The sequence below is a fragment of the Sminthopsis crassicaudata genome, chromosome 5 (assembly GCF_048593235.1).
Source record: "Sminthopsis crassicaudata isolate SCR6 chromosome 5, ASM4859323v1, whole genome shotgun sequence".
Taxonomy (NCBI): domain Eukaryota; kingdom Metazoa; phylum Chordata; class Mammalia; order Dasyuromorphia; family Dasyuridae; genus Sminthopsis; species Sminthopsis crassicaudata.
The window spans coordinates 67,172,930-67,192,503 of NC_133621.1; the positions used below are offsets into that span (position 1 = coordinate 67,172,930).

The 19,574-nt window shown below is 38.2% G+C and overlaps 1 protein-coding gene across 7 annotated transcripts in view; it reads left to right on the plus strand.

Annotated features, from left to right (window-relative positions):
- ZEB1 (zinc finger E-box binding homeobox 1) overlaps positions 1-19,358 on the plus strand; it is a 182,576-nt gene extending 163,218 nt beyond the window's left edge. For all 7 annotated transcript variants that reach the window (XM_074267052.1, XM_074267053.1, XM_074267054.1 and 4 more), the window contains 4 exons: positions 6,459-6,564; positions 10,543-12,326; positions 15,190-15,370; positions 16,819-19,358. In XM_074267052.1, coding sequence (XP_074123153.1) covers positions 6,459-6,564; positions 10,543-12,326; positions 15,190-15,370; positions 16,819-17,411 — 2,664 coding nt within the window. In that variant the 3' untranslated portion in view covers positions 17,412-19,358. The remainder of the gene's footprint in view (positions 1-6,458; positions 6,565-10,542; positions 12,327-15,189; positions 15,371-16,818) is intronic.
- The last annotated feature ends 216 nt before the right edge of the window (positions 19,359-19,574 follow it).

The window sequence follows — 19,574 nt, forward strand, 5'->3', positions numbered from 1 at the left end:
AGAAAAGCAGAAAGTAAAATTGTCTGCTAATAGTGAAAGAGGTAAGTGGGATTGGGAAAAAAGAGAGGAAAGTGTTCAAAAGTATAAAAAAAAATCAGTGCAAGGACTGCCTTGTATGTTGTTATCTTTTCATTTTTATATGTCCTTTCCCCAACTGTATTGTAAACTCCTAAAGGTTGGGTATAAGGTGTGGTCCCTCTTGGTGTCTCTCACAGTGCCTTGTGCATGAATACTTAGTGCAGATAATTTTTGACTAATTGTAGATGATAAACAGTGCCCAAAATGTAAGCATTTAGTTCTTTTGAATGGAATTACAGATTTTTATTTTTAACTTCAGCTAATCTGTTACCAGGATTTAAAAATAGTTGTGCAGAGATTGTGCTTGGTTGTGAAAATCTATAGCAACCTGTTATGATTCTTCTCCACAAATAAGTTTGGTAAGTTGATTCAACTTTCTTTTTAAAAGAAAGCAATCTTCATTTTCCTCATAAAGGCCTATATCATAAGACATGACTTGGAGTAAGAAGGAGCCTCATAGAGGCCCACCCCTCATTTTGGAGCTGAGGGACCCAAGGCCCATACGAATTAGGGAATTAGTCTCAGGCTATACTAATAGAAAGTAGCAAAACTGGAGTTTGAGGTCATTTTATTGATTTACTGCTGATGCAGAGTTTGTTTCCTTTTTTTTGTTTTACCAGCTGTTTACCTACCAGCAAGGCAGGGTGGCAACATATTAGTTTGAGGCTTAGACCCAAAAAAACCTGGATCCAAGACCTGCCTTTGCCATTGACCCCAAATAGGCAGCTCTCTAAAGACTTGTAGTTACTGCCTGCATGCTAATGAAATCATACATGTTCAAAAAAAACCACCTGGCAAGGGGGAAACAATTCTCCAAACTTGAAAAATGAGGAAAAGTTTTTTTTTAAATATGTTTATATTTTTTTTCTTTCCTTTATTTGTGTAAAGGAAAAGGTATTGGACTACACATATACATACATACACACACACACACACACACACATTTGACATACAAGCTCCAATTAACTGAATTAACATTTTAACATATGTATTTCCTTTAACACAATTTACTTACTACTTTATTCTTTAAAGTAACATCAACAAATTACCTACAGAACTTTTCATCTTAATCATTCATAAAAACAATGAATGTGATCTTTCCGCCTTGTTCTACACTAGAATTCTGGAAACGAGTTGACTCTATTTCCCACAACATAGCACTTAATAGTTTGACATAAAACTTGTATTTTAAAATTTTAAGCCTTTTATTATGATTTCTGTGTAAGTGCTTCTAGTTAAAGACTAAACTCTGGAATATTCAGGGAAAGCACTGTGGAAGAGGTGAAATTTGAGCTTTGCTTTTGACAAATGGGGTAGATAGGATTTTGACAGGCAGAGATTAGGAGAGAACAATCCAGAAGAAATTGAATGATAAAAGGCACAAGAAAAGAAAAGTGGTTTTCATATTCAGGGAATATTTCCCAGTATACATTGATGAGATTGTGGGAATGAAGACTAGAAAAGTGTGTTGGCATCAGAGGGACCTAGAAAATATTGCCAAGTATTATAAAGACTTGGACAAGAAACTGAGGACCAGAATGATCTCCATTATAAATAAGAGATACAAAAGAAAACTTTTGATTTAGGAGTATCTGAGAATAAGATTTATTTTTCTGGGCCACAGCATCAAATACAGTAAGACATTCCTAACCCCAAGTTAGATTTTATAAAGAGTAGATCTAATGAAGAATGGCAGGTGAGACACCACAACTTAACAGGAATAAAATCCAAGAAAAGGAGCTAATACATACATGTGTCAATACATAAACGCCTGAGTTCAGGCAACCAACATCAGGAATTAGAAATGCTAATCCAAAGAAGCAACTTTGATTGCATAATTATTAGACTTGATGGAATAAAACCCCTGAATGAAGTGCAGCCCAAATTGCCAAGGAGGGAAACAGCAGATAAAAGCTTTGAATCGATCAGAATGAGATTGAGCCTGTGAAGAGAGGGATGGAGAGTTAGAGAATTAGGAATCAGGATAGGAAGTTAGGATAGGATATGAATGATGAAGATAATAAATGGAGGACTACTAACTAGAAGGGGAAATATAATTGAGAATTTGGGGGTGTTGATTAGTGAACAAAAAAAAAAAAAAAGCTGTTTTGTCAACAGGAATATACTCCAGACCACTTAAATACTAGAAACAAATAAATAAGGAAACAACTTAAAAACTTGTCACAGAGGCATGCCATAAAAGTGAGGAAGACTCACTGATGATGACAGTAACTGACCTTCCTTTAGCTCGGAGGCTCACCTTGTGGACCCTATAAAAGTGGGTACTGTTGACATCTCCATTTTACATATGAAGAAAATGAAGATAAGAGAAGTTCAAGAGCCTGTCCCAGGTCACCCAGCCTAAGGCAGATCGGAACTTGGGTCTTCCTGGTTCTGAGACCTGTTCTTTTTACACTCTGCCACCTAACTGCCTCATTTATCCAGGTATTTCTCTGCTTGTGCTTTCGCTTTGCCAAAAGCAGAGCAGCTTATCATTTCTTGACTTGATTTTAAATCATTTTTAAGCTCCTATTTTGTGGCAACCACTGTGCTAAGCACTTTGATGACAATTTCATCACTCAAAAGATGAAAGAACCAACTGACAGAAACTGGTGTGAATGGGGATGGTGATATAGGAAATGACTACTAGCTCCTAGAATTTGAGATAGAGGAGAAGAAAGGAAAATCCTACCATGGACACTGGATTTTGAGAGAACAGATTTCAGAAGTTGGCTAAATAGGATCCCATGGACTAAAATTCTATAGGAAAAGCTATCCCAAGATTGAGTAAAAAAAATTCTCAAGAATAAAATTCTGAAAACAAAAAGTGAAACTGTTTTGATTAGGAAAGACAGTGGGAGTTATCTAAAAAGAATAATATGTATGCATATATCTCTTCAACCACATAATATTTTTAAAAGATATGTATGGAAGGAGGATAGATGAATGAATATACAAAACAGGGTATTTGCATAAGATGAATTGTTGTGTTAAAATTCAGCATAAGTGTTTGGTAAGAATGTTGAGAGCCAAAGGAAAGCTAGTGAGCAGTATGTGTTAGGTCTGCTGAGAGAAATGGTGTTATAGAAGGACTAGATCCATGAAGGGATGGGATGGCAATAACTGACAGTAGAGAGCAGAGATGGTCAGGTCTTATTTTTTTTGTTTGTTTTCCTGCCACTACAAATGACCTTTGAGCTAGAAATGACAGAACAAAAATGTCCAAAAGAGAATTGATGCCAAAAGGTACTACCTAAGAAATAAGTTAAAAAAAAAAAAAAGAACACCTAACTGCCCTTGTGAATTCAGGTTACCTGGCACAGATGAACTGCATCCTTAGGGACAGCAGATGCAATTGCTGAGCCACCATCAGTGATACCAGGAAGATCATAGAGAATAAGACTGTAGAAAAGCAAATGTCCCAGTTAAAAAAAAGAGAGAAGAGAATAGAATAACCAACTTAGAGGCAAGTGAGTTTTTACTTCAGTTCCTAGAGAAAATACAGAATAGATCCAGTAAAGAAATAGATAATGGATATTTGGCAAAAAATGTCTACCTGGCTTCTTCATCAAGAACAGGTCATGCTATTTGAAACTTGTTTCCTTTTGTCAACTGTTAGATCCAGGGAATGTTCTAAAAATATAGTTGACTTAAATTTTAGCAAGGCATTTGATAAAGCACCTTACACTTTGTTTATGGAAAAGACAAGAAATGTGGCTTAAATGATTTATAACAACAAAGTGGCTTTCGAAAATGTTGACTGCCTAGACTCAAGAGTAGTCATTGATACTAGTGTTAGCCTGGTAAGATATCTTCAGTGAAGTGCCCCCAATGTCATTTTACTCCTTAAGGACTTAAATAAAAGCATAAATGACATTTATCAGATCTGAAAATGGCACAATGTAGTGAAGCGTGGCTAAAATAGATTAAGAATCCAAAAGATGTTTACAGGTGAAAGTATTGCTCTAAATCTAATAAGAAATTCACTATGGATAAATGTAAAATCTTATGCTTGGGTTCAAAAAATAATGTTCACATGGATAGGAAAGGAAATTGACCTAGATATGAAAATAGCAAACAAAGCATCAGAGATGGAAGAGAAGAGTCATCATCCCCACCTAGGGAAGAACAAAGTACTAAATAGCAAGAAAAAGTGTCAGATGCTTTAGATGCCAAGAATGAGAATTGAAAAGGGGCCATTGAGTTTGACAAATGGTATTAGGCAAGTGATAAATGCTGAAGCAGATCAGTGGCACATAGATGGAGACCAAAAAAAGGGAGCTTCATCTTTGGAGGAGACTTGGTAAGTTAAAGAAATACTTAAGTTAAAAGAGGGATTTCCTCCAAATGATGATGGGATTTAGAAATAGACTCAGAATTGGGGTCATGTTGGCAGCACTCCCAAGACTTTATAATCAGAGAGTGTTATGCCACAGGCAAACTGTCATTTGCGATTCTCATAAAACAGCAAGATGTAGCATAGTTGCTGCTTTATCAGCACTATATTTTAATTTTTTAGACCCCAATATTCAATATGTATTGAATCAGACAACAAACCACATTTTCTGAGTGAGACACTTTGATTGGATGATCTTGTGACCCAGAATAAAGCAAAAATATTACTTTATCCTTTCACTATTCTCCCCACCAATTATGTATGCTCAATGACTCTTGTTCAGAATTCCTTTATGTGTGCTTCTCTTGTTGTCAAAAACTTGCTGTCAGTATATTTAAATAAAGTATAGAAATACTAATTCACCCTGATCTTAGAAAATGAGAAATTAAATGTCACTTCCCAAATATGTCCATCTACTTGTATGTTTTAATTTGTCAACTGTGTCAACTTTTGTTAAGAGATTTCTTCCTCTATCCTATATTCTGAATTTCTTTTCAAAGGAATATGACATAATTTTAAAGAAAATCCACTTCTTGTTCTTCCTTATCTAGCAGATAGACAGAAGGATCAGGATAGAGAATGTAGCTTTTCCTTTAAAGCAGTGGTCCTCAAACTTTTTAAACAGGGGGTCAGTTCACTGTCCCTCAGACTTTTGGAAGGCAGGACTATAGTGAAAACAAAAACTATGAACCTCAGCCCAGTGCGGGAAGTGAGTGTTGCTAACGCCAGTTTAGGTCAAACGTCACTTCTGGTCTGATTTTGCCATAACCCCGCAGACCGCATAAACATCCTCAGCGGGGCCCATCTGGCCCGAGGGCTGTAGTTTGAGGACCCCTGCTTTAAAGGATTCTTTGAAATCTGATCTATAATCTATTTGATTTGATGTGGACCTTCTAATATATGTGGAAGAATAATTTGGGACTCTGTTGTTCCCATATTTCTCTGGCCTCCCTCTCTGTCAATAAAAAGTAGAACTATAGAAATGGAAACTTAGCCAGTGATAAAAGTTTATCCTTAAAATGTTAAATGTAAAGAAGTAATACAGCATATAATATGGAGCATAAATCCTAGGAATCAAAATATTGATTTTTGTTCCAAATCTTGTTCTAATTGACTTTGTGACCCTAAGCCATTCACTTACAATGAAGGAACTGAACTGGACAACTTGATCTATATAGAGTCATCAGTAAAAAGGGGAAATGGAAAAATCATAACAATTGGTTTAAAGACTCTCTTTGTAAATGTAATAATTGTATAACTATAGGCAGGTCACAAAAGCTCTCTCAGGAAATTCTTTCTGCATTGATAATTCCTTATTCTGATGAAATCACAGAACAAACCAACCAACCAAGCCCCAGCTTACTTAGGGAATTGCAGCTATTGTACAGGGGTAACAGTTTCACAGGATTATTTTTTGAAAGTTTCTCTGAGCCAAAATCCATTCTCAAAGTGCCTGATAAAATTAGAGAATTTTGGCAAATTAGAACAATCACTTTGCAAAATCCTATTTTTGATAGGTTAGCTGAGAGAAGGGACATGGTGTTCTAAAAAGAAGACTGGACTTGGAAAAAGACCTGTAGATTTGAACTCCACTATTGACTGATCCCGGGCAAGGTGTTTCTCCTTATTTATAAATTAGGAAAAATAATGTCCTTATCCTAGTTCTTAGTGTTGTTGAGCTCAGATTGGAGAAGTGCAAGGAGCCAGGGGCCCCGGGCGCCCTTCTTTACCTGGAGGACCTCACCTCTCTTGGCCTCAGCTTTCACCCTTGTAAGATGAGAAATTTGGAGAGGTGACCCCTGAGGTCACTTAGGAAGCACTCATTAAGGTCAGCTGTCACTTAGGGCGCACATTTTGTGGGGTACAGTTTATACTTTTTAAAATATTACAAATACTTACCTGAAGTTTTTTGGATACATTCTATTCTCTCTCATATTCAGAACTCTCTTGTACTATGAATAAACTAATTTTTTTTTTTTTACAGAGACATGTAACCCAGTCTGGGGGTAACCGGAAATTCAAGTGCACAGAATGTGGAAAAGCTTTCAAGTACAAACACCACCTTAAGGAGCACTTAAGGATCCACAGCGGTAAATATTGGGCCTATCTCCATGCAGTGTGAGAATTAATACATTTGGTATATTTTGGAATTAATACAAATGGTGTATTTTGTATTAAATAAGACAACTGCGGCTCTCCAAATAGATCATAATTAACCCGTGCCTATTTTCTAGTTATCTACATGCTGTTAGAACAACTACAGAAAGGACCTAATGTGACTGACTTCTTTCAGAAATGTCATAGGGAATGGCCATTCACAGCAGTCACTTTAGGAGACCAAACATTATTTCAGTGTTTCTGCCATTACTCAAGCTCCACAGTCTTTTGAACAGCCACAGTGAAAGAGCAGCAGCCGAACACTGGGCTGAGGGATGGAGATACAGAGTCAGAAAGTCCCAAGCATGAGGTGACCAGGGAAAGCCCAGGGATGGTGGGTGGAACCAGAAGATGCCTTTGGACTAAGTTGATTTTGGTTCCCCAAGCAACAGGTGGAAAGGAGGGGTTGGGGAGTAGTGTATGCATGTGATAGAAGAGATCATGTGAATGTCACTAAGATGAAGGGGGGTTGGCTTGCCAGGTAAGATGGGATTCGCCAAGCAGCCCAGCTCAGACCCAGGACAGTGGTTCTAAAACTAAATGTATAAAGTCCCCTGGGATGGGATCTCTGGAGATCCAGAACAGAAGCAAGAAGATAGCAGATCAGTGGGCCATGTATGAGTCAGCACTCACCACTAAAACTATCTCAGCCCCAAGGCAAGAGTACTGCCTAATTTCAGCAAATATTTTTCCTGTAAGAATGAATTTGTTTTTAAAAACTGTAAAACATCACTCAGACACACATCAAATAAGGTGATTATTTGTTGTTGAGTCATTTTTTAATTGTCTCTGACTCTTTGTGATCCTATTTAAGGTTTTCTTGGCAGAGATACTGGAGTGGTTTCCCATTACCTTCTCCAGCTCATTTTTACAGATGTAAATAGGGTTAAATGATCTGCCCAAGGTCACAGCTAGCACATATCTGAGGTCAGATTTGAACTCGGGAAAATGTCTTCCTGACTGACGGCCAGGCACTCTATCCTCTGCACCACCAAATTGGAAAGGAACTCAAAAGCACTCTAACACTAGACAATGTTATTTTTTGACAGTATGGTTAGTATATAATCTCCTATCATAGATTCTTTGAAAGGTCGCATTAATTTAGATGTATAAATTCTGAAATGTTGGGTTTTTTGAAAACAGCCTCAATCTCATTTAATCACATTTTCTATGTAACAATTTTTATAAACACACATAAATTCTGCCTTAAGAAATCTAATAAACAAAAATCCAAACCTAATTATATGAATAAATTCTGGGTCATTATTTATTTCAATAGAATTCCTTGAAATAGCACTTTCCATAGAGTATTTAAGTATGTGTATGCTATAGACCATTAACTGCTTGACAAAAGATCTGGTGATATTCCCCACCCCACCCCGAGAGATAAAATTGATGTATTAAAGGCTTCTTTGAATCTAAGAGCAATGAGAATTTAGTTTAAAAACAGGTTTGAAATTATTCGGTGACTCAGTGCGGAACAGAATCACTAGGAATTTTTCAGAAGCAAAGTTATTTGATAAAACATTCTATTGCTTTTGACATGGAACATGCATGTTTCCCTCTTACAAATTGACAGCATTAACATATATCATTAAGTTAATATATGGCACAATTCCCAGTTAGAAAATATTAAATTCTAATTTTACTTAAGAAATTCTAAGAACTTTCTGCTTAACATTCATTTTGTTACCTTCTTTTACAAAATGAATAGGGCATTGAGAAAATGGGGGGGGGGAAGGCAGAGATTGGATAGGAAGATAGAGATGGAAGATGAGTGAGGAATGAAAACATGAAACTATGAAAGGATGAAATCAGTCAAAGAATCGATGGGGTGGAATACCTGTGTGATTTTACTTCAGGTAGCTGCTTCAGAGAAAAATAGACCCATAAAAAATACCTAGTGTTTATTTATAAAGTGCTTCTCAGTGGGAAGTACATTTATGGAGCTTTAAAGTTTGCTGGCTCTTTACAATCTCACCTTATCTTCACTACAATGTGGAAGGTAGGTGCTATTATTAGTCCTATTTTGTAGATATGGAAACTGTGGCTGAGAAAAGATAATTTGTGCAAGGTTAAGTAGCCAGTAAAAGTCTAAGGTCATATTTGAACTTGGGTCTTCCTTTTGCCAAGTCCAGTGCTCCATCCTCTACATCAGCTCACATAAAAGTTTAAATAGAAAAGTTTACTGGTAACCATCCCATTTGACAGTTCACAGTCTGCTGGCAGTCCCTGGGGAACTAAATACAATTCTAGTAATTGGGTCTTAAGAATTATTTTATGTCTTTTTTAAAGATATTATTATCTAATGTTTAGAAAAGTGATTGTATTTAGGTTTTTGGTAGTGGATCTGTGATTTCATCAGTTTAGGAATTTCCCCCACTTGCAAATATAATCAACTCCTTGTAATGTTTAATCATAGACAGTTGCCCAAGAAGCCAACTAGTCCATGGTAGCAGAGTCAGGATATCTCTGCTACTGAACTTGAATCTCGGTTCTGTCTTACCCCAAGACAAGCTCCCTACCCCCTTTTCTTGACTGGGCCTTGGCTACAGCTATTTCAGTGACTATAAAATTTTGCAAACATTGTATTTTAACATATTGAAAAGTAACAGCTCAATAACTGACTACCGTATTTTTCCTTACAATGGATTTGTTTTGGAAATTAAGTCCGAAAAACGTTAGGTTATTATAAAACAGTGTTCATTTCACTTTTTTACACCACAGGCCCAAGATTCTTGAAAATTGATTTAGACATCCTTATTTCCACATTATTTGGTGGAGTGCCACAGGGTTTCCTCCCTTTCAAAAGAAATAGAAATATTTAAGCTTTATGATCACATGTGAGAAAGGATTCCTTGCTGAAGAGTGGGTTATAATACACAAGTTATAAAGCCCTTTCCAATACTAATTTCTTGGGTTGCTTTAGAATTACAGGAGACCAGTTAATATTTCTGAGAGTATCATATTCAATTGTACACTTTTGAATTTATACTCTTAACACAGACATTTTTTAAAAGTTACTTTTAACTTCTCAGTGAGAGAAAAACTATCCTTTGTCTTTATATAATGCAGTTGATGCAATTTTAGATCATAAATACTCAATCTTATGAGAAATAACAGATAAGAGATAGTATGGCCTGGCTTAGAGGGAGCTAGTCTCAGAGTCAGGAAGAGCTGCGGGTGATAAAGAGGCTGAGTGACTCTGGCAAGGCACAAAACTTCTCATTGTGCTAGAGATGAACTTGAAGATGATAATTAGCAGAATAAGTGCTAATCTATACTGAGGGAAGAGTTTCCTCAGTAATAAAATCACCAGACTAGCCCCAGGGCCAAAAACATATTGTATGAAACGTGTATGAAACATGTTCAAAATATTTATAAGATTTTCTGTTTTAGAATTAGAGAAATTGTATCTTATTTTCTTTCATGGGAAACTTTCTGAAGGTAATCTTGTAGAGTTTTGAACTTTGTCAATTAAAATTGAATAATCAACTTTGAAAGAATGTCACCCTAGCTTCCTCTGTCCTTCCTTTCCCTCCTGATGCCCAACCCACAACCTACAGTTAATTCTCCCTTAAATTGGCTAGTTTGAGATAAGTGAATTGTCTGAAGATGATAAACTAGAATAATGAAAAGTATTGATTTGAAAGATTCTGAAGTTGAACCAGAACACTTTAAAGGGAAGCTCTTTTGGCCTCTATAATTACTCTAGTTGAGTTTTAAGGAACAGGATCAGATATATGAAAAAATATCTTATTTGTAAAAACAGGTAGTGGCAACTAAGACGTCCTAAGTATCCGTGCTGTTTCCGTAGCTTTTGAAGGGCTGGGCTATTTGTTTAGGAAATGTTTGGACTCTGTGGACCGTTCTTTAATAAAACAGTGACTGTCATTTTTGTTGCTGTTTAGGAGAGAAGCCATATGAATGCCCAAACTGCAAGAAACGTTTTTCCCATTCTGGTTCCTATAGCTCACACATCAGCAGTAAAAAATGCATCGGTTTGATGCCTGTGAATGGCCGGTCCAGAACAGGGCTCAAGCCGTCGCAGTGCTCCTCGCCGTCTCTGTCGGCATCTCCAGGCAGTCCCGCCAGGCCTCAGATCCGGCAGAAGATGGAAAACAAGCCCTTGCAAGAACAACTTCCAGTAAACCAAATTAAAACGGAACCTGTGGATTATGAATTCAAACCCATCGTGGTTACTTCAGGAATCAACTGCTCGGCCCCTTTACAAAATGGGGTTTTCAGTGGCGGTAGCCCCTTACAGGCTACCAGTTCTCCTCAGGGTGTGGTGCAAGCTGTTGTCCTCCCAACAGTAGGTTTGGTGTCTCCCATAAGTATTAACTTGAGTGATATTCAAAATGTACTCAAAGTGGCGGTGGATGGTAATGTAATACGGCAAGTTCTGGAGAACAATCACGCCAATCTTGCATCCAAAGATCAAGAATCAATTGGCTCGCCAACCATACAGCCCGGTGGCCATTCCCTCATTTCGGCTATCAGTCTTCCTTTGGTTGACCAGGATGGAACGACCAAAATCATCATCAACTATAGCCTTGAGCAGCCTGGTCAGCTTCAGGTTGTTCCCCAGAATCTGAAAAAAGAAAACTCTGTCCCTACCAATAGTTGCAAAAGTGAAAAGTTGCCCGAAGACCTTACCGTGAAATCTGAGAAGGAAAAGCACTTTGAAGGGGAGCCCAACGATAGCACTTGCCTAATGTGTGAGGACTGCCCGGGAGATGTGAAGGCCCCTCCGGAATTACAGCCCCACGACCCAAAGCAGCCAGCTCCACTCAGCGACCCCGAGGCCGGGAAGCCCGAGCCCCCCGTCCCAGCAGACCCCAGCGAGGGCCGTCTGTCTCCCAGCCAGCCACCCCTAAAAAACCTCCTGTCTCTCCTCAAAGCCTACTATGCTCTGAACGCACAGCCAAATGCAGAAGAGCTCTCCAAAATCGCAGACTCGGTTAACCTGCCCCTGGACGTGGTAAAAAAGTGGTTTGAAAAGATGCAAGCCGAACAGGTTTCAGTCCAGCCGTCGGAGCCGTCCTCCCCCGAGCCCGGCCAAGGGAGCGTCCCCGCTGGTGACGGCGATCCTCCGGCACCTGCGAACGCCGACAAACCCGAGGACAGCGAGGGAAGCCCTAGGAAGGCGGCCCAGTCTCCCGTCGGGCCGGCTCGGAGCGGGCCCGGAAGCCGCACACCGTCCCCATCGCCACTCAACCTTTCTTCAACGCGAAACACCCAGGGTTACTTGTACACAGCGGAAGGTGCCCCCGAAGAGCCTCAAGTCGAACCTCTCGATCTTTCACTACCAAAGCAACACGGAGAACTATTGGAGAGATCCACCATCACTAGTGTTTACCAGAACAGTGTTTATTCTGTCCAGGAAGAGCCCTTGAACTTGTCATGTGCAAAAAAGGATCTGCAGAAGGACAGTGGTGTGACAGACTCAGACCCAGTTGTAAATGTGATCCCACCAAGTGCCAACCCCATCAATATCGCCATCCCCACCGTCACTGCCCAGTTACCTACAATCGTGGCCATTGCTGACCAGAACAGTGTTCCGTGCTTAAGAGCACTTGCTGCCAATAAGCAGACCATCCTGATTCCCCAGGTGGCGTATACCTATTCTACTACGGTCAGCCCTGCAGTCCAAGAAGCATCCGCAAAGGTGGCCCAGCCTAATGGAAATCAGGTAACCGAGCTCCCAGCTGAGCATGTCCGTGTTTTCTTGTGCGTCCTATTTCAGTTTTTTCTCACTCTACTGTAAACGAGATCAGATCAAGAGGAAATACTCTTTTATTTGAGCTTTGTAGTATGGTGGGGGAAAAGGGGTTTAATGTTCAGATTTAAATGTGATGGTTAAGGGAAATTTATTTAGATTAATTCTTACTTCCAGTGGGTGATGTAGGTTCTCTAGGAACAGTCTGTAAAAGAACAGGGGGACAGCAATTACAGAAGATAAAATGGTATGAATGGGTGTAACTACTCCCCAGTAGAAGGATGCATACCAAATTGAGATGAGGTCATAGATCATCTAGTAAAATATATACACACACCTAAACATATTCATAGCTATGTCAGAAACTAATAATGTTTAAGACTACTATTTCCAAAATTAGAAAAGAGCTTCTTCCTCAATTAAAACCATTAATAAATAAAAGTGTCTTGTCTTTCACACCAGAAACCAAAGCTCAGCAAATGTTTTCATGTGCTAACCCATGTAATTGAAGGCCGTAAGCACATAATAGTTAACCTTGGTAACTTAAAGATCTACACAAAGATAACTAATGAATTCGCTCAATATTCTTACTGGCTTTAGGCATTAGGCAGTGTTTGGTTATAGTTAGTGTGTGTCAGGAAAATGCACATACACACACATGGCTAAATGATGAATCGTTTTCTCTCTTCTGTTCTCTCCAAAGGCATCATAACTCTTTGGTGAGCTACCCTACCTAGTATCAGGTATATTGTTCTTCTATATGAACTTAAACTGTAACATCTCCATATTTGATCCTATTTCTGATTTAGAAGAAATATCAGGCTTTTTTATAGTATCCATTTTGTCCTGCCTTTCAGAATAGATGCTGCAATTCATATTAGATTTATAAATTTTAGGAAAGAAATTGTTTTATGACCAGAAAAACATTTCAGAGTGTTTATCCATAGACCTCCATTGTGTATTGTCACATTAAAAGATCTGCCTGGCCCATTGAGCTATAGACCATAACTAAGCACCTGACCAGATGATGTGAAAATCATAGGTATGAACCATTATTTAGATGTGATATAATAGAAGGCTGAAATACAGAGTGTGTTGAAAAGCTTTTTTGTTGTTGTTGTTTTTCTATGATTTTTCTAGTATAGAATTTTAGAAATGGAAATTATCTTTAAGATCATGCAGTTCAAAGATTCTTTTTATAGCTAAGGAAATGCTGGTCCATCAAGGTGAAGTGAAAAATTTGCCCGTGGTTATTGATGCTACAACTATTCCATCCAGCTACAAAATTTAAAACTAATCAGCTCCCTTTGGCCCTTACAGCTACCTTCTCATAAATATCAAAATGAAAGTAACTTAAAAGTAAATCAAAGGGCACGTAAATAGTTGTAGAATATTATAGCTCATCATTGTTGTTGTCGAATCACGAATGACTTTTCACATTCCCATTAGGGATTTTCTCAGCCAAGAGACTACAGCGGTTTGCCATTTCCTTCTCCAGTTCATTTTACAGATGAGGAAATTGAGGCAGACCTGCCCAGAGTCAGACAGCTAGGAAGTGTCTGAGGCCAGGTTTGAATTCAGAAAGGTGAATCTTCCTGCCTCCATGCTCGGTGCTCTATTCACTGAGCCACCTACCTGCCCATTATTATTGTAATGATTCACTATTCCAGTGTAGTCTATCACATAATAATAATTGTTATACAATTATGTAATAATATTATATAACAGTTTCAGTTATAGAACTATAATATTCTACAAACTATTGGGATTATTACAGAGAGAGAATAGGAACTAGACTGTGATTTTGTGAGTAGGGACTCCTATGTAATGAAAAGACCATGTCCCAGGGGGATTTCTGCTCCACAGCTTGGTGTCCTGGGGCCCTGACTGAGGCCTGCCACACAGCCAGCTTGGGCCAGTGGTGGGACTTGCCAGATCTCTGTCAGCTACAAGACATTGCTTCTTTTGTATATTGTAAACATTGGTGATTTTTTTTTCTCAGCGAAGTCCTTCAGGCCTTTTCTTTGGGCTTCACTCCAAACATTCCTCCTCTTTCTAGACCATCTTTCCCAGTACGTAAAAGGCCTGTGATCTAGGTGTGATTCTGCCCACCTGGCAGGCTTTGGCCCAGCTCATTGTAGGAATCAGGAGCAAAGAAGTCAGGAAATTGTGTTGGGCCTTCATTCTACACCATTCTGCATGTTACAGTAGCATGTGCTATTATTGGCTGTTCTAGTCTTGAATCAAATGTCAGTTATTATATAATAAAAAGAATCATAAATCAGGATAATTACTGAAAAGCCTTTTGCAGATAAATGGTTCTAAACTGTAAGAAAGTCTACCAAAAAATGAAAAGGTGATTTTACTTCTTGAAAATGTGTGCAAATGTGATTGATCAGTGGTTTTTCTCATTTACTTGAGACTGTAAAATGTGAAATGCCTACTTTTCATCCTTGCAATTCTGACAACATTGCCCCCAAGTCTAACGGGTCATCAGATCTGGATCTCACATGACCCTCGGTTCCCACCTCCCTACCTGAACACCTAAAATGGAATTGTGAGCCATGCAGTTCTGTTGGCCAAGATTGGAGATGTGGGATTGGGGGGAGGGGAGGTGGGGTTTAGTGTTTGTATTTACTAGCTCATATGCCAGTTCATTGAAAATAGAAATCAAAGCTTTCATTCTTATGAACATTCCCAGTGTATTTCTGGTTTTTGTTTTTAAATTTTATCTATTTTGCCGCTGTTGCTTTCACTATATAAAAATTCCTGCTGCATTCATGTTTTTTTGCATGTATATGTGTATGTTTTTAACTTATCTACTCTTCCCCCATAGGATGAAAGGCAAGACACTAGCTCAGAAGGAGTGTCTAATGTAGAGGATCAGAATGATTCTGATTCTACACCACCCAAAAAGAAAATGCGGAAGACAGAAAATGGAATGTATGCCTGTGATTTGTGTGATAAGATATTCCAGAAAAGCAGTTCACTGTTAAGACATAAATATGAGCATACAGGTAAGTTGGTGATTCATATCTGTATTACATTGAAAAAGATCTGTGATCCAATGTGCTGGGAAGATGCTTGATTTAAAACAAACAAGCCAAAAGCACTCATGCCCAGCATCACCTATTGCCCCGCCATCACTTTGATCTTACAGCATCTCCCTATTCTGACTATCTGTTCTTTGTAAATTATTTTATGAAGGATCCACTCATGAAATAAGTATATGTTTTCTCCTTCCTATAAGCTGTCACAGCGCTTGATTTTTTGTGGTCTCATTGCTACATTCCTGTGGGTTTTTACTATAGTAAGATGGCTTCACAGTAAGATGGCTGGGGGAGCTAGGACCCTCTCTTCACAGAGCCTCTCAGGCTTCCTCAGCAGAGCCACATTTTAGGCTAGTGTAAGCAAATCAGTTTTTGTATAAAGTTTATGAAGGATTTTGCTATGATAGCATTCAATAGTTGCCCAATTCTAACATTGTTTCTGTGCTTTAGATCCAAGAGATCTAAGGCAGGGAGAGAACTGAGAGAGTATATGGGTGAGGGAAAAATTACATCTCTTTTTTTCCTGACCTCTCACTGAAATTTAGCCTAGCCTTTCATTATTTCAGACAAAAGGAGAGAACCTCTGGTCACAAGTATTGGATTTTTCACATACCTGCTTACTAACTTTAGGGAGAATATGGTTGTGTATGTAATGTTCCTTCTGTCTTGGGGGAAAAGGGATGTTCCCATTTCTTTTCTGTGAATACTCCCTATTGGTTAAAAAATAAATCTGGTCCTTGAAGTATAAAGGTGAATACTCCTGGTAGAAGAACAATCCTCAGTTAGATTCTCTTTTAATGCCCTTCCTGTAATCTTTTTTACTCTAAAATCAGAAAAATTAGACTCCCTACATACTGACACTGAACAAAAGATTAAAGATTTAGTCAGAATCAAATTGTCTATAAGGAAGGAAATCTAACATTGCAAAGTGTAGACAAATACATGGTCCCTGATGTTTTGTTTTGTTTTGGTTTTTTAAAGAAAAGTACCTGAATTTTTAAAGTTAAGTCGTTTGACCTTGTTGGATCCTAAAGTAATGGTATCTACATCATGGTCAAGTTTTTGTCAGTTTCCTTAAATACAGCCTTGCCATCTCTTCTAACTTTTCTCTTCTTGGCTTTCAAAATAGCCATCAAGATGTTTGTCTAGGTGGCATTTCAGTTAATTTTAGTCTCCAGCATTCTTAACTGAAGAGTAGAGTCTGTACATTAAATATCAAAAAGATTGCTTACTTTCCCATTAATATAGGCAGAACTTTATCTGAATTCCATATTATTTTTAACAAAAGCTTGGGGAATGTACAGACTTGGCCATTTTCAAAAGATGAAACGAGAAACTCTCGAAATCTCTTCTTACAGACCACATCAGGTAACATGTGAAATTAGGAAATAACTGAATTGTTCTTTGATTTGCAGGTAAACGACCTCACGAGTGCGGAATCTGCAAAAAGGCATTCAAACACAAACATCATTTAATCGAACATATGCGACTGCATTCTGGAGAAAAGCCTTATCAATGTGACAAATGTGGAAAGCGTTTCTCCCACTCGGGGTCTTACTCCCAGCACATGAACCACCGCTATTCCTACTGCAAGAGAGAAGCCGAGGAGCGAGACGGCCCAGAGCAAGAAGAGGCCGGCCCCGGAGCCCTGGGTCATGAGCACACGGGCACCAGGGCCTCTCCCTCCCCGATGGACTCGGATGAGAGAGAGAGCCTAACCCGAGAAGAGGAGGAAGACAGTGAAAAGGAGGAAGATGACGAGGAGGAAAAGGAGCTGGAGGAACTTCAGGAAGAAAAGGCATGTGGAAAACCCCAGGAGGAGGAGGATGGGGAGGATGAGGAAGAGGACGAGGAAGATGAGGAAGGGGAGGAGGAGGAGGAAGGAGAAAGAGCAGACACTGAAGGTACGAGGAAGGCCGGAGAGGCCCCGGAGCAAGCTGGTGGTGTAGAACAAGAAATCACAGAGAATGGGGAACAAGGATCAAAGGAGAAAACACATGAAGCCTAATGGTTTTTTCCTAAAAGGAAAATTAATTCTTACTGGTAATGAAGTTTATTCTATACTTTACATGCTTTTCATGGAAACATGGTAGCTTGCATACCATGCTTCCTCTTCACTACTGTGTTAAAAAAAAAAAAAAGCTAAAAAATATATATATACAAAAATCCACAAAAAAAAAAAAAAAATATCCAGGTGTGCCTGAACCTCAAACCTAGTAATTTTTCACGCAATTTTCAAAGTTAGGAACAAGTTTGTAACATGAAGCAGATTAGAAAAATAAATATAGTGACTCTGAAAGCAAAGATTTAATAGGTTGAAGGAAACCTGATTTATTAGACAAGCATCTGGCATCATTTTCTTTCATCAGTATTAATTTTTCATTCTTTTGTTGGTTAATTTTTGAGCTGTACAATTGGGAGAGATTTATATAATTTTTTATTGGTAAAACATTTGCTAAATCCGCTTCAGTATTTTATTATGTTTTTTAAAATGTGAGAACTTCTGCACTACAAAATTCCCTACCCAGAAGTACGATGCAGTTCCAAACCGCGCTGGCTACCTTCTGTCACATCTGTCTCAGAGGTAGTTCATGTCTAACATTTAGATGCTGTAGTAGAGCATTTTATCATTTCAAGTGTGGTGTTAGCCTTCAGAAAGCAGCCCATAGAAGAACTGAAGTTTCTTACTCATGTGGTTTAAAACGTAGTTTATAAGATTGTCGTTGAGTTCTGATTGCAGGGACTAACAGTGTTAATACTGATAAGGACAGCGAAGTCGTCAAAAATCAGTGTTTGTAATTGTGTTTGAGTATGTAGTAACAAATATGAAGGATATGATATGAAGCTTTGTATCTCCTTTGGCCTTAAGCAAGACCTGTGTGTGCTGTAAGTGCCATTGATCAGTATTTTAAAGGCTCCCCAGCCTTGTTCAATGTGTGGCCTACAATAACTAGCATTTGTTGATCTGTATCAAAATTCTAAAATCAAACGTCCGAACACCAACTCTGTCATTAGAGAAACAGAATCCCTGGAACATTTCATCCTTTAATTACTCGATATTCATTTTGGTTTAATTGACTTTCAGAATTTCTCTTCAGTAATGACAAGGGAAAATTTCTAATCTGCTCTATCCATCGGTTTTAATTTTAGATACAGACACTTCATCTTTATTTGGCTCATAACTGTTTTCAAATGTTAGTTATTATGGACCCCATTTATTAACAGTTAGCTGATTTGTACCTATCAGTATTATTTTTATTTCTTTTAGTTTATAGATCTGTGCAACATTTTTGTACTGTATGTCTTCGAACCTCGCAGTATTAATACCCTTCTTACTGACATATGTACCTTTTTAGTTTTAGAAAACTTTTATATTTATGTGTCTTATTTTTATATTTCTTTATTTATTACACAGTGTAGTGTATAATACTGTAGTTTGTATTAATACAATAATATATTTTAGTATGAAAATTTGGAAAGTTGATAAGATTTAAAGTAGAGATGCAATTGGTTCTCTTGCATTGAGATTTGATTTAACAGTATTATGTTAACATTTATACTTGCCTTGGACTGTAGAACAGAAGATTAAAATGGGAATGTATTAGTTTTACAATTACAATCAAGTCATTTTACCTTTACCCAGTTTTTAATATAAAACTCTCAAATTTTGAGATTCACCGTGTGACTAATCGCATGATGCTCTGCAGTTTTATTAAGGAATTAGCCTGACCATAAAGCTCTCATTTCCTTAGAAAGCCAAACTAGAATAACCTTCTAGAAACAGCATTGGGAACAATGTCTAACAGTTCTGTGCCAATTTGTTCCTGTATTCATGTATGTAAGTTACAAATCTGAATCTTCATTTTTAAGTTCCACCATGTTGTTACACCATGGTCATTTTCTAGTTTTTTACCAGACTCCCCCATCTCACAATAAAATGCGTCAACAAGCCTGACTTGCTCTCATTTCTTTTTATTGTACTCAAGATTGGTTTTGGGGAAACTCTGCGAGGTGGGCCTACTCTACTCGGGTGAAAGCTCTCCCCTGAGCCAAAACTGAAAAAGAGCCATTAACATTTGTAAAGTATTCAAAGAAAGAGAAGCTTCTACCTTCTGAGCAACTCCACACAATCCCTTGCAGTCCAGCACACATTCACAAATCCAACCCATCG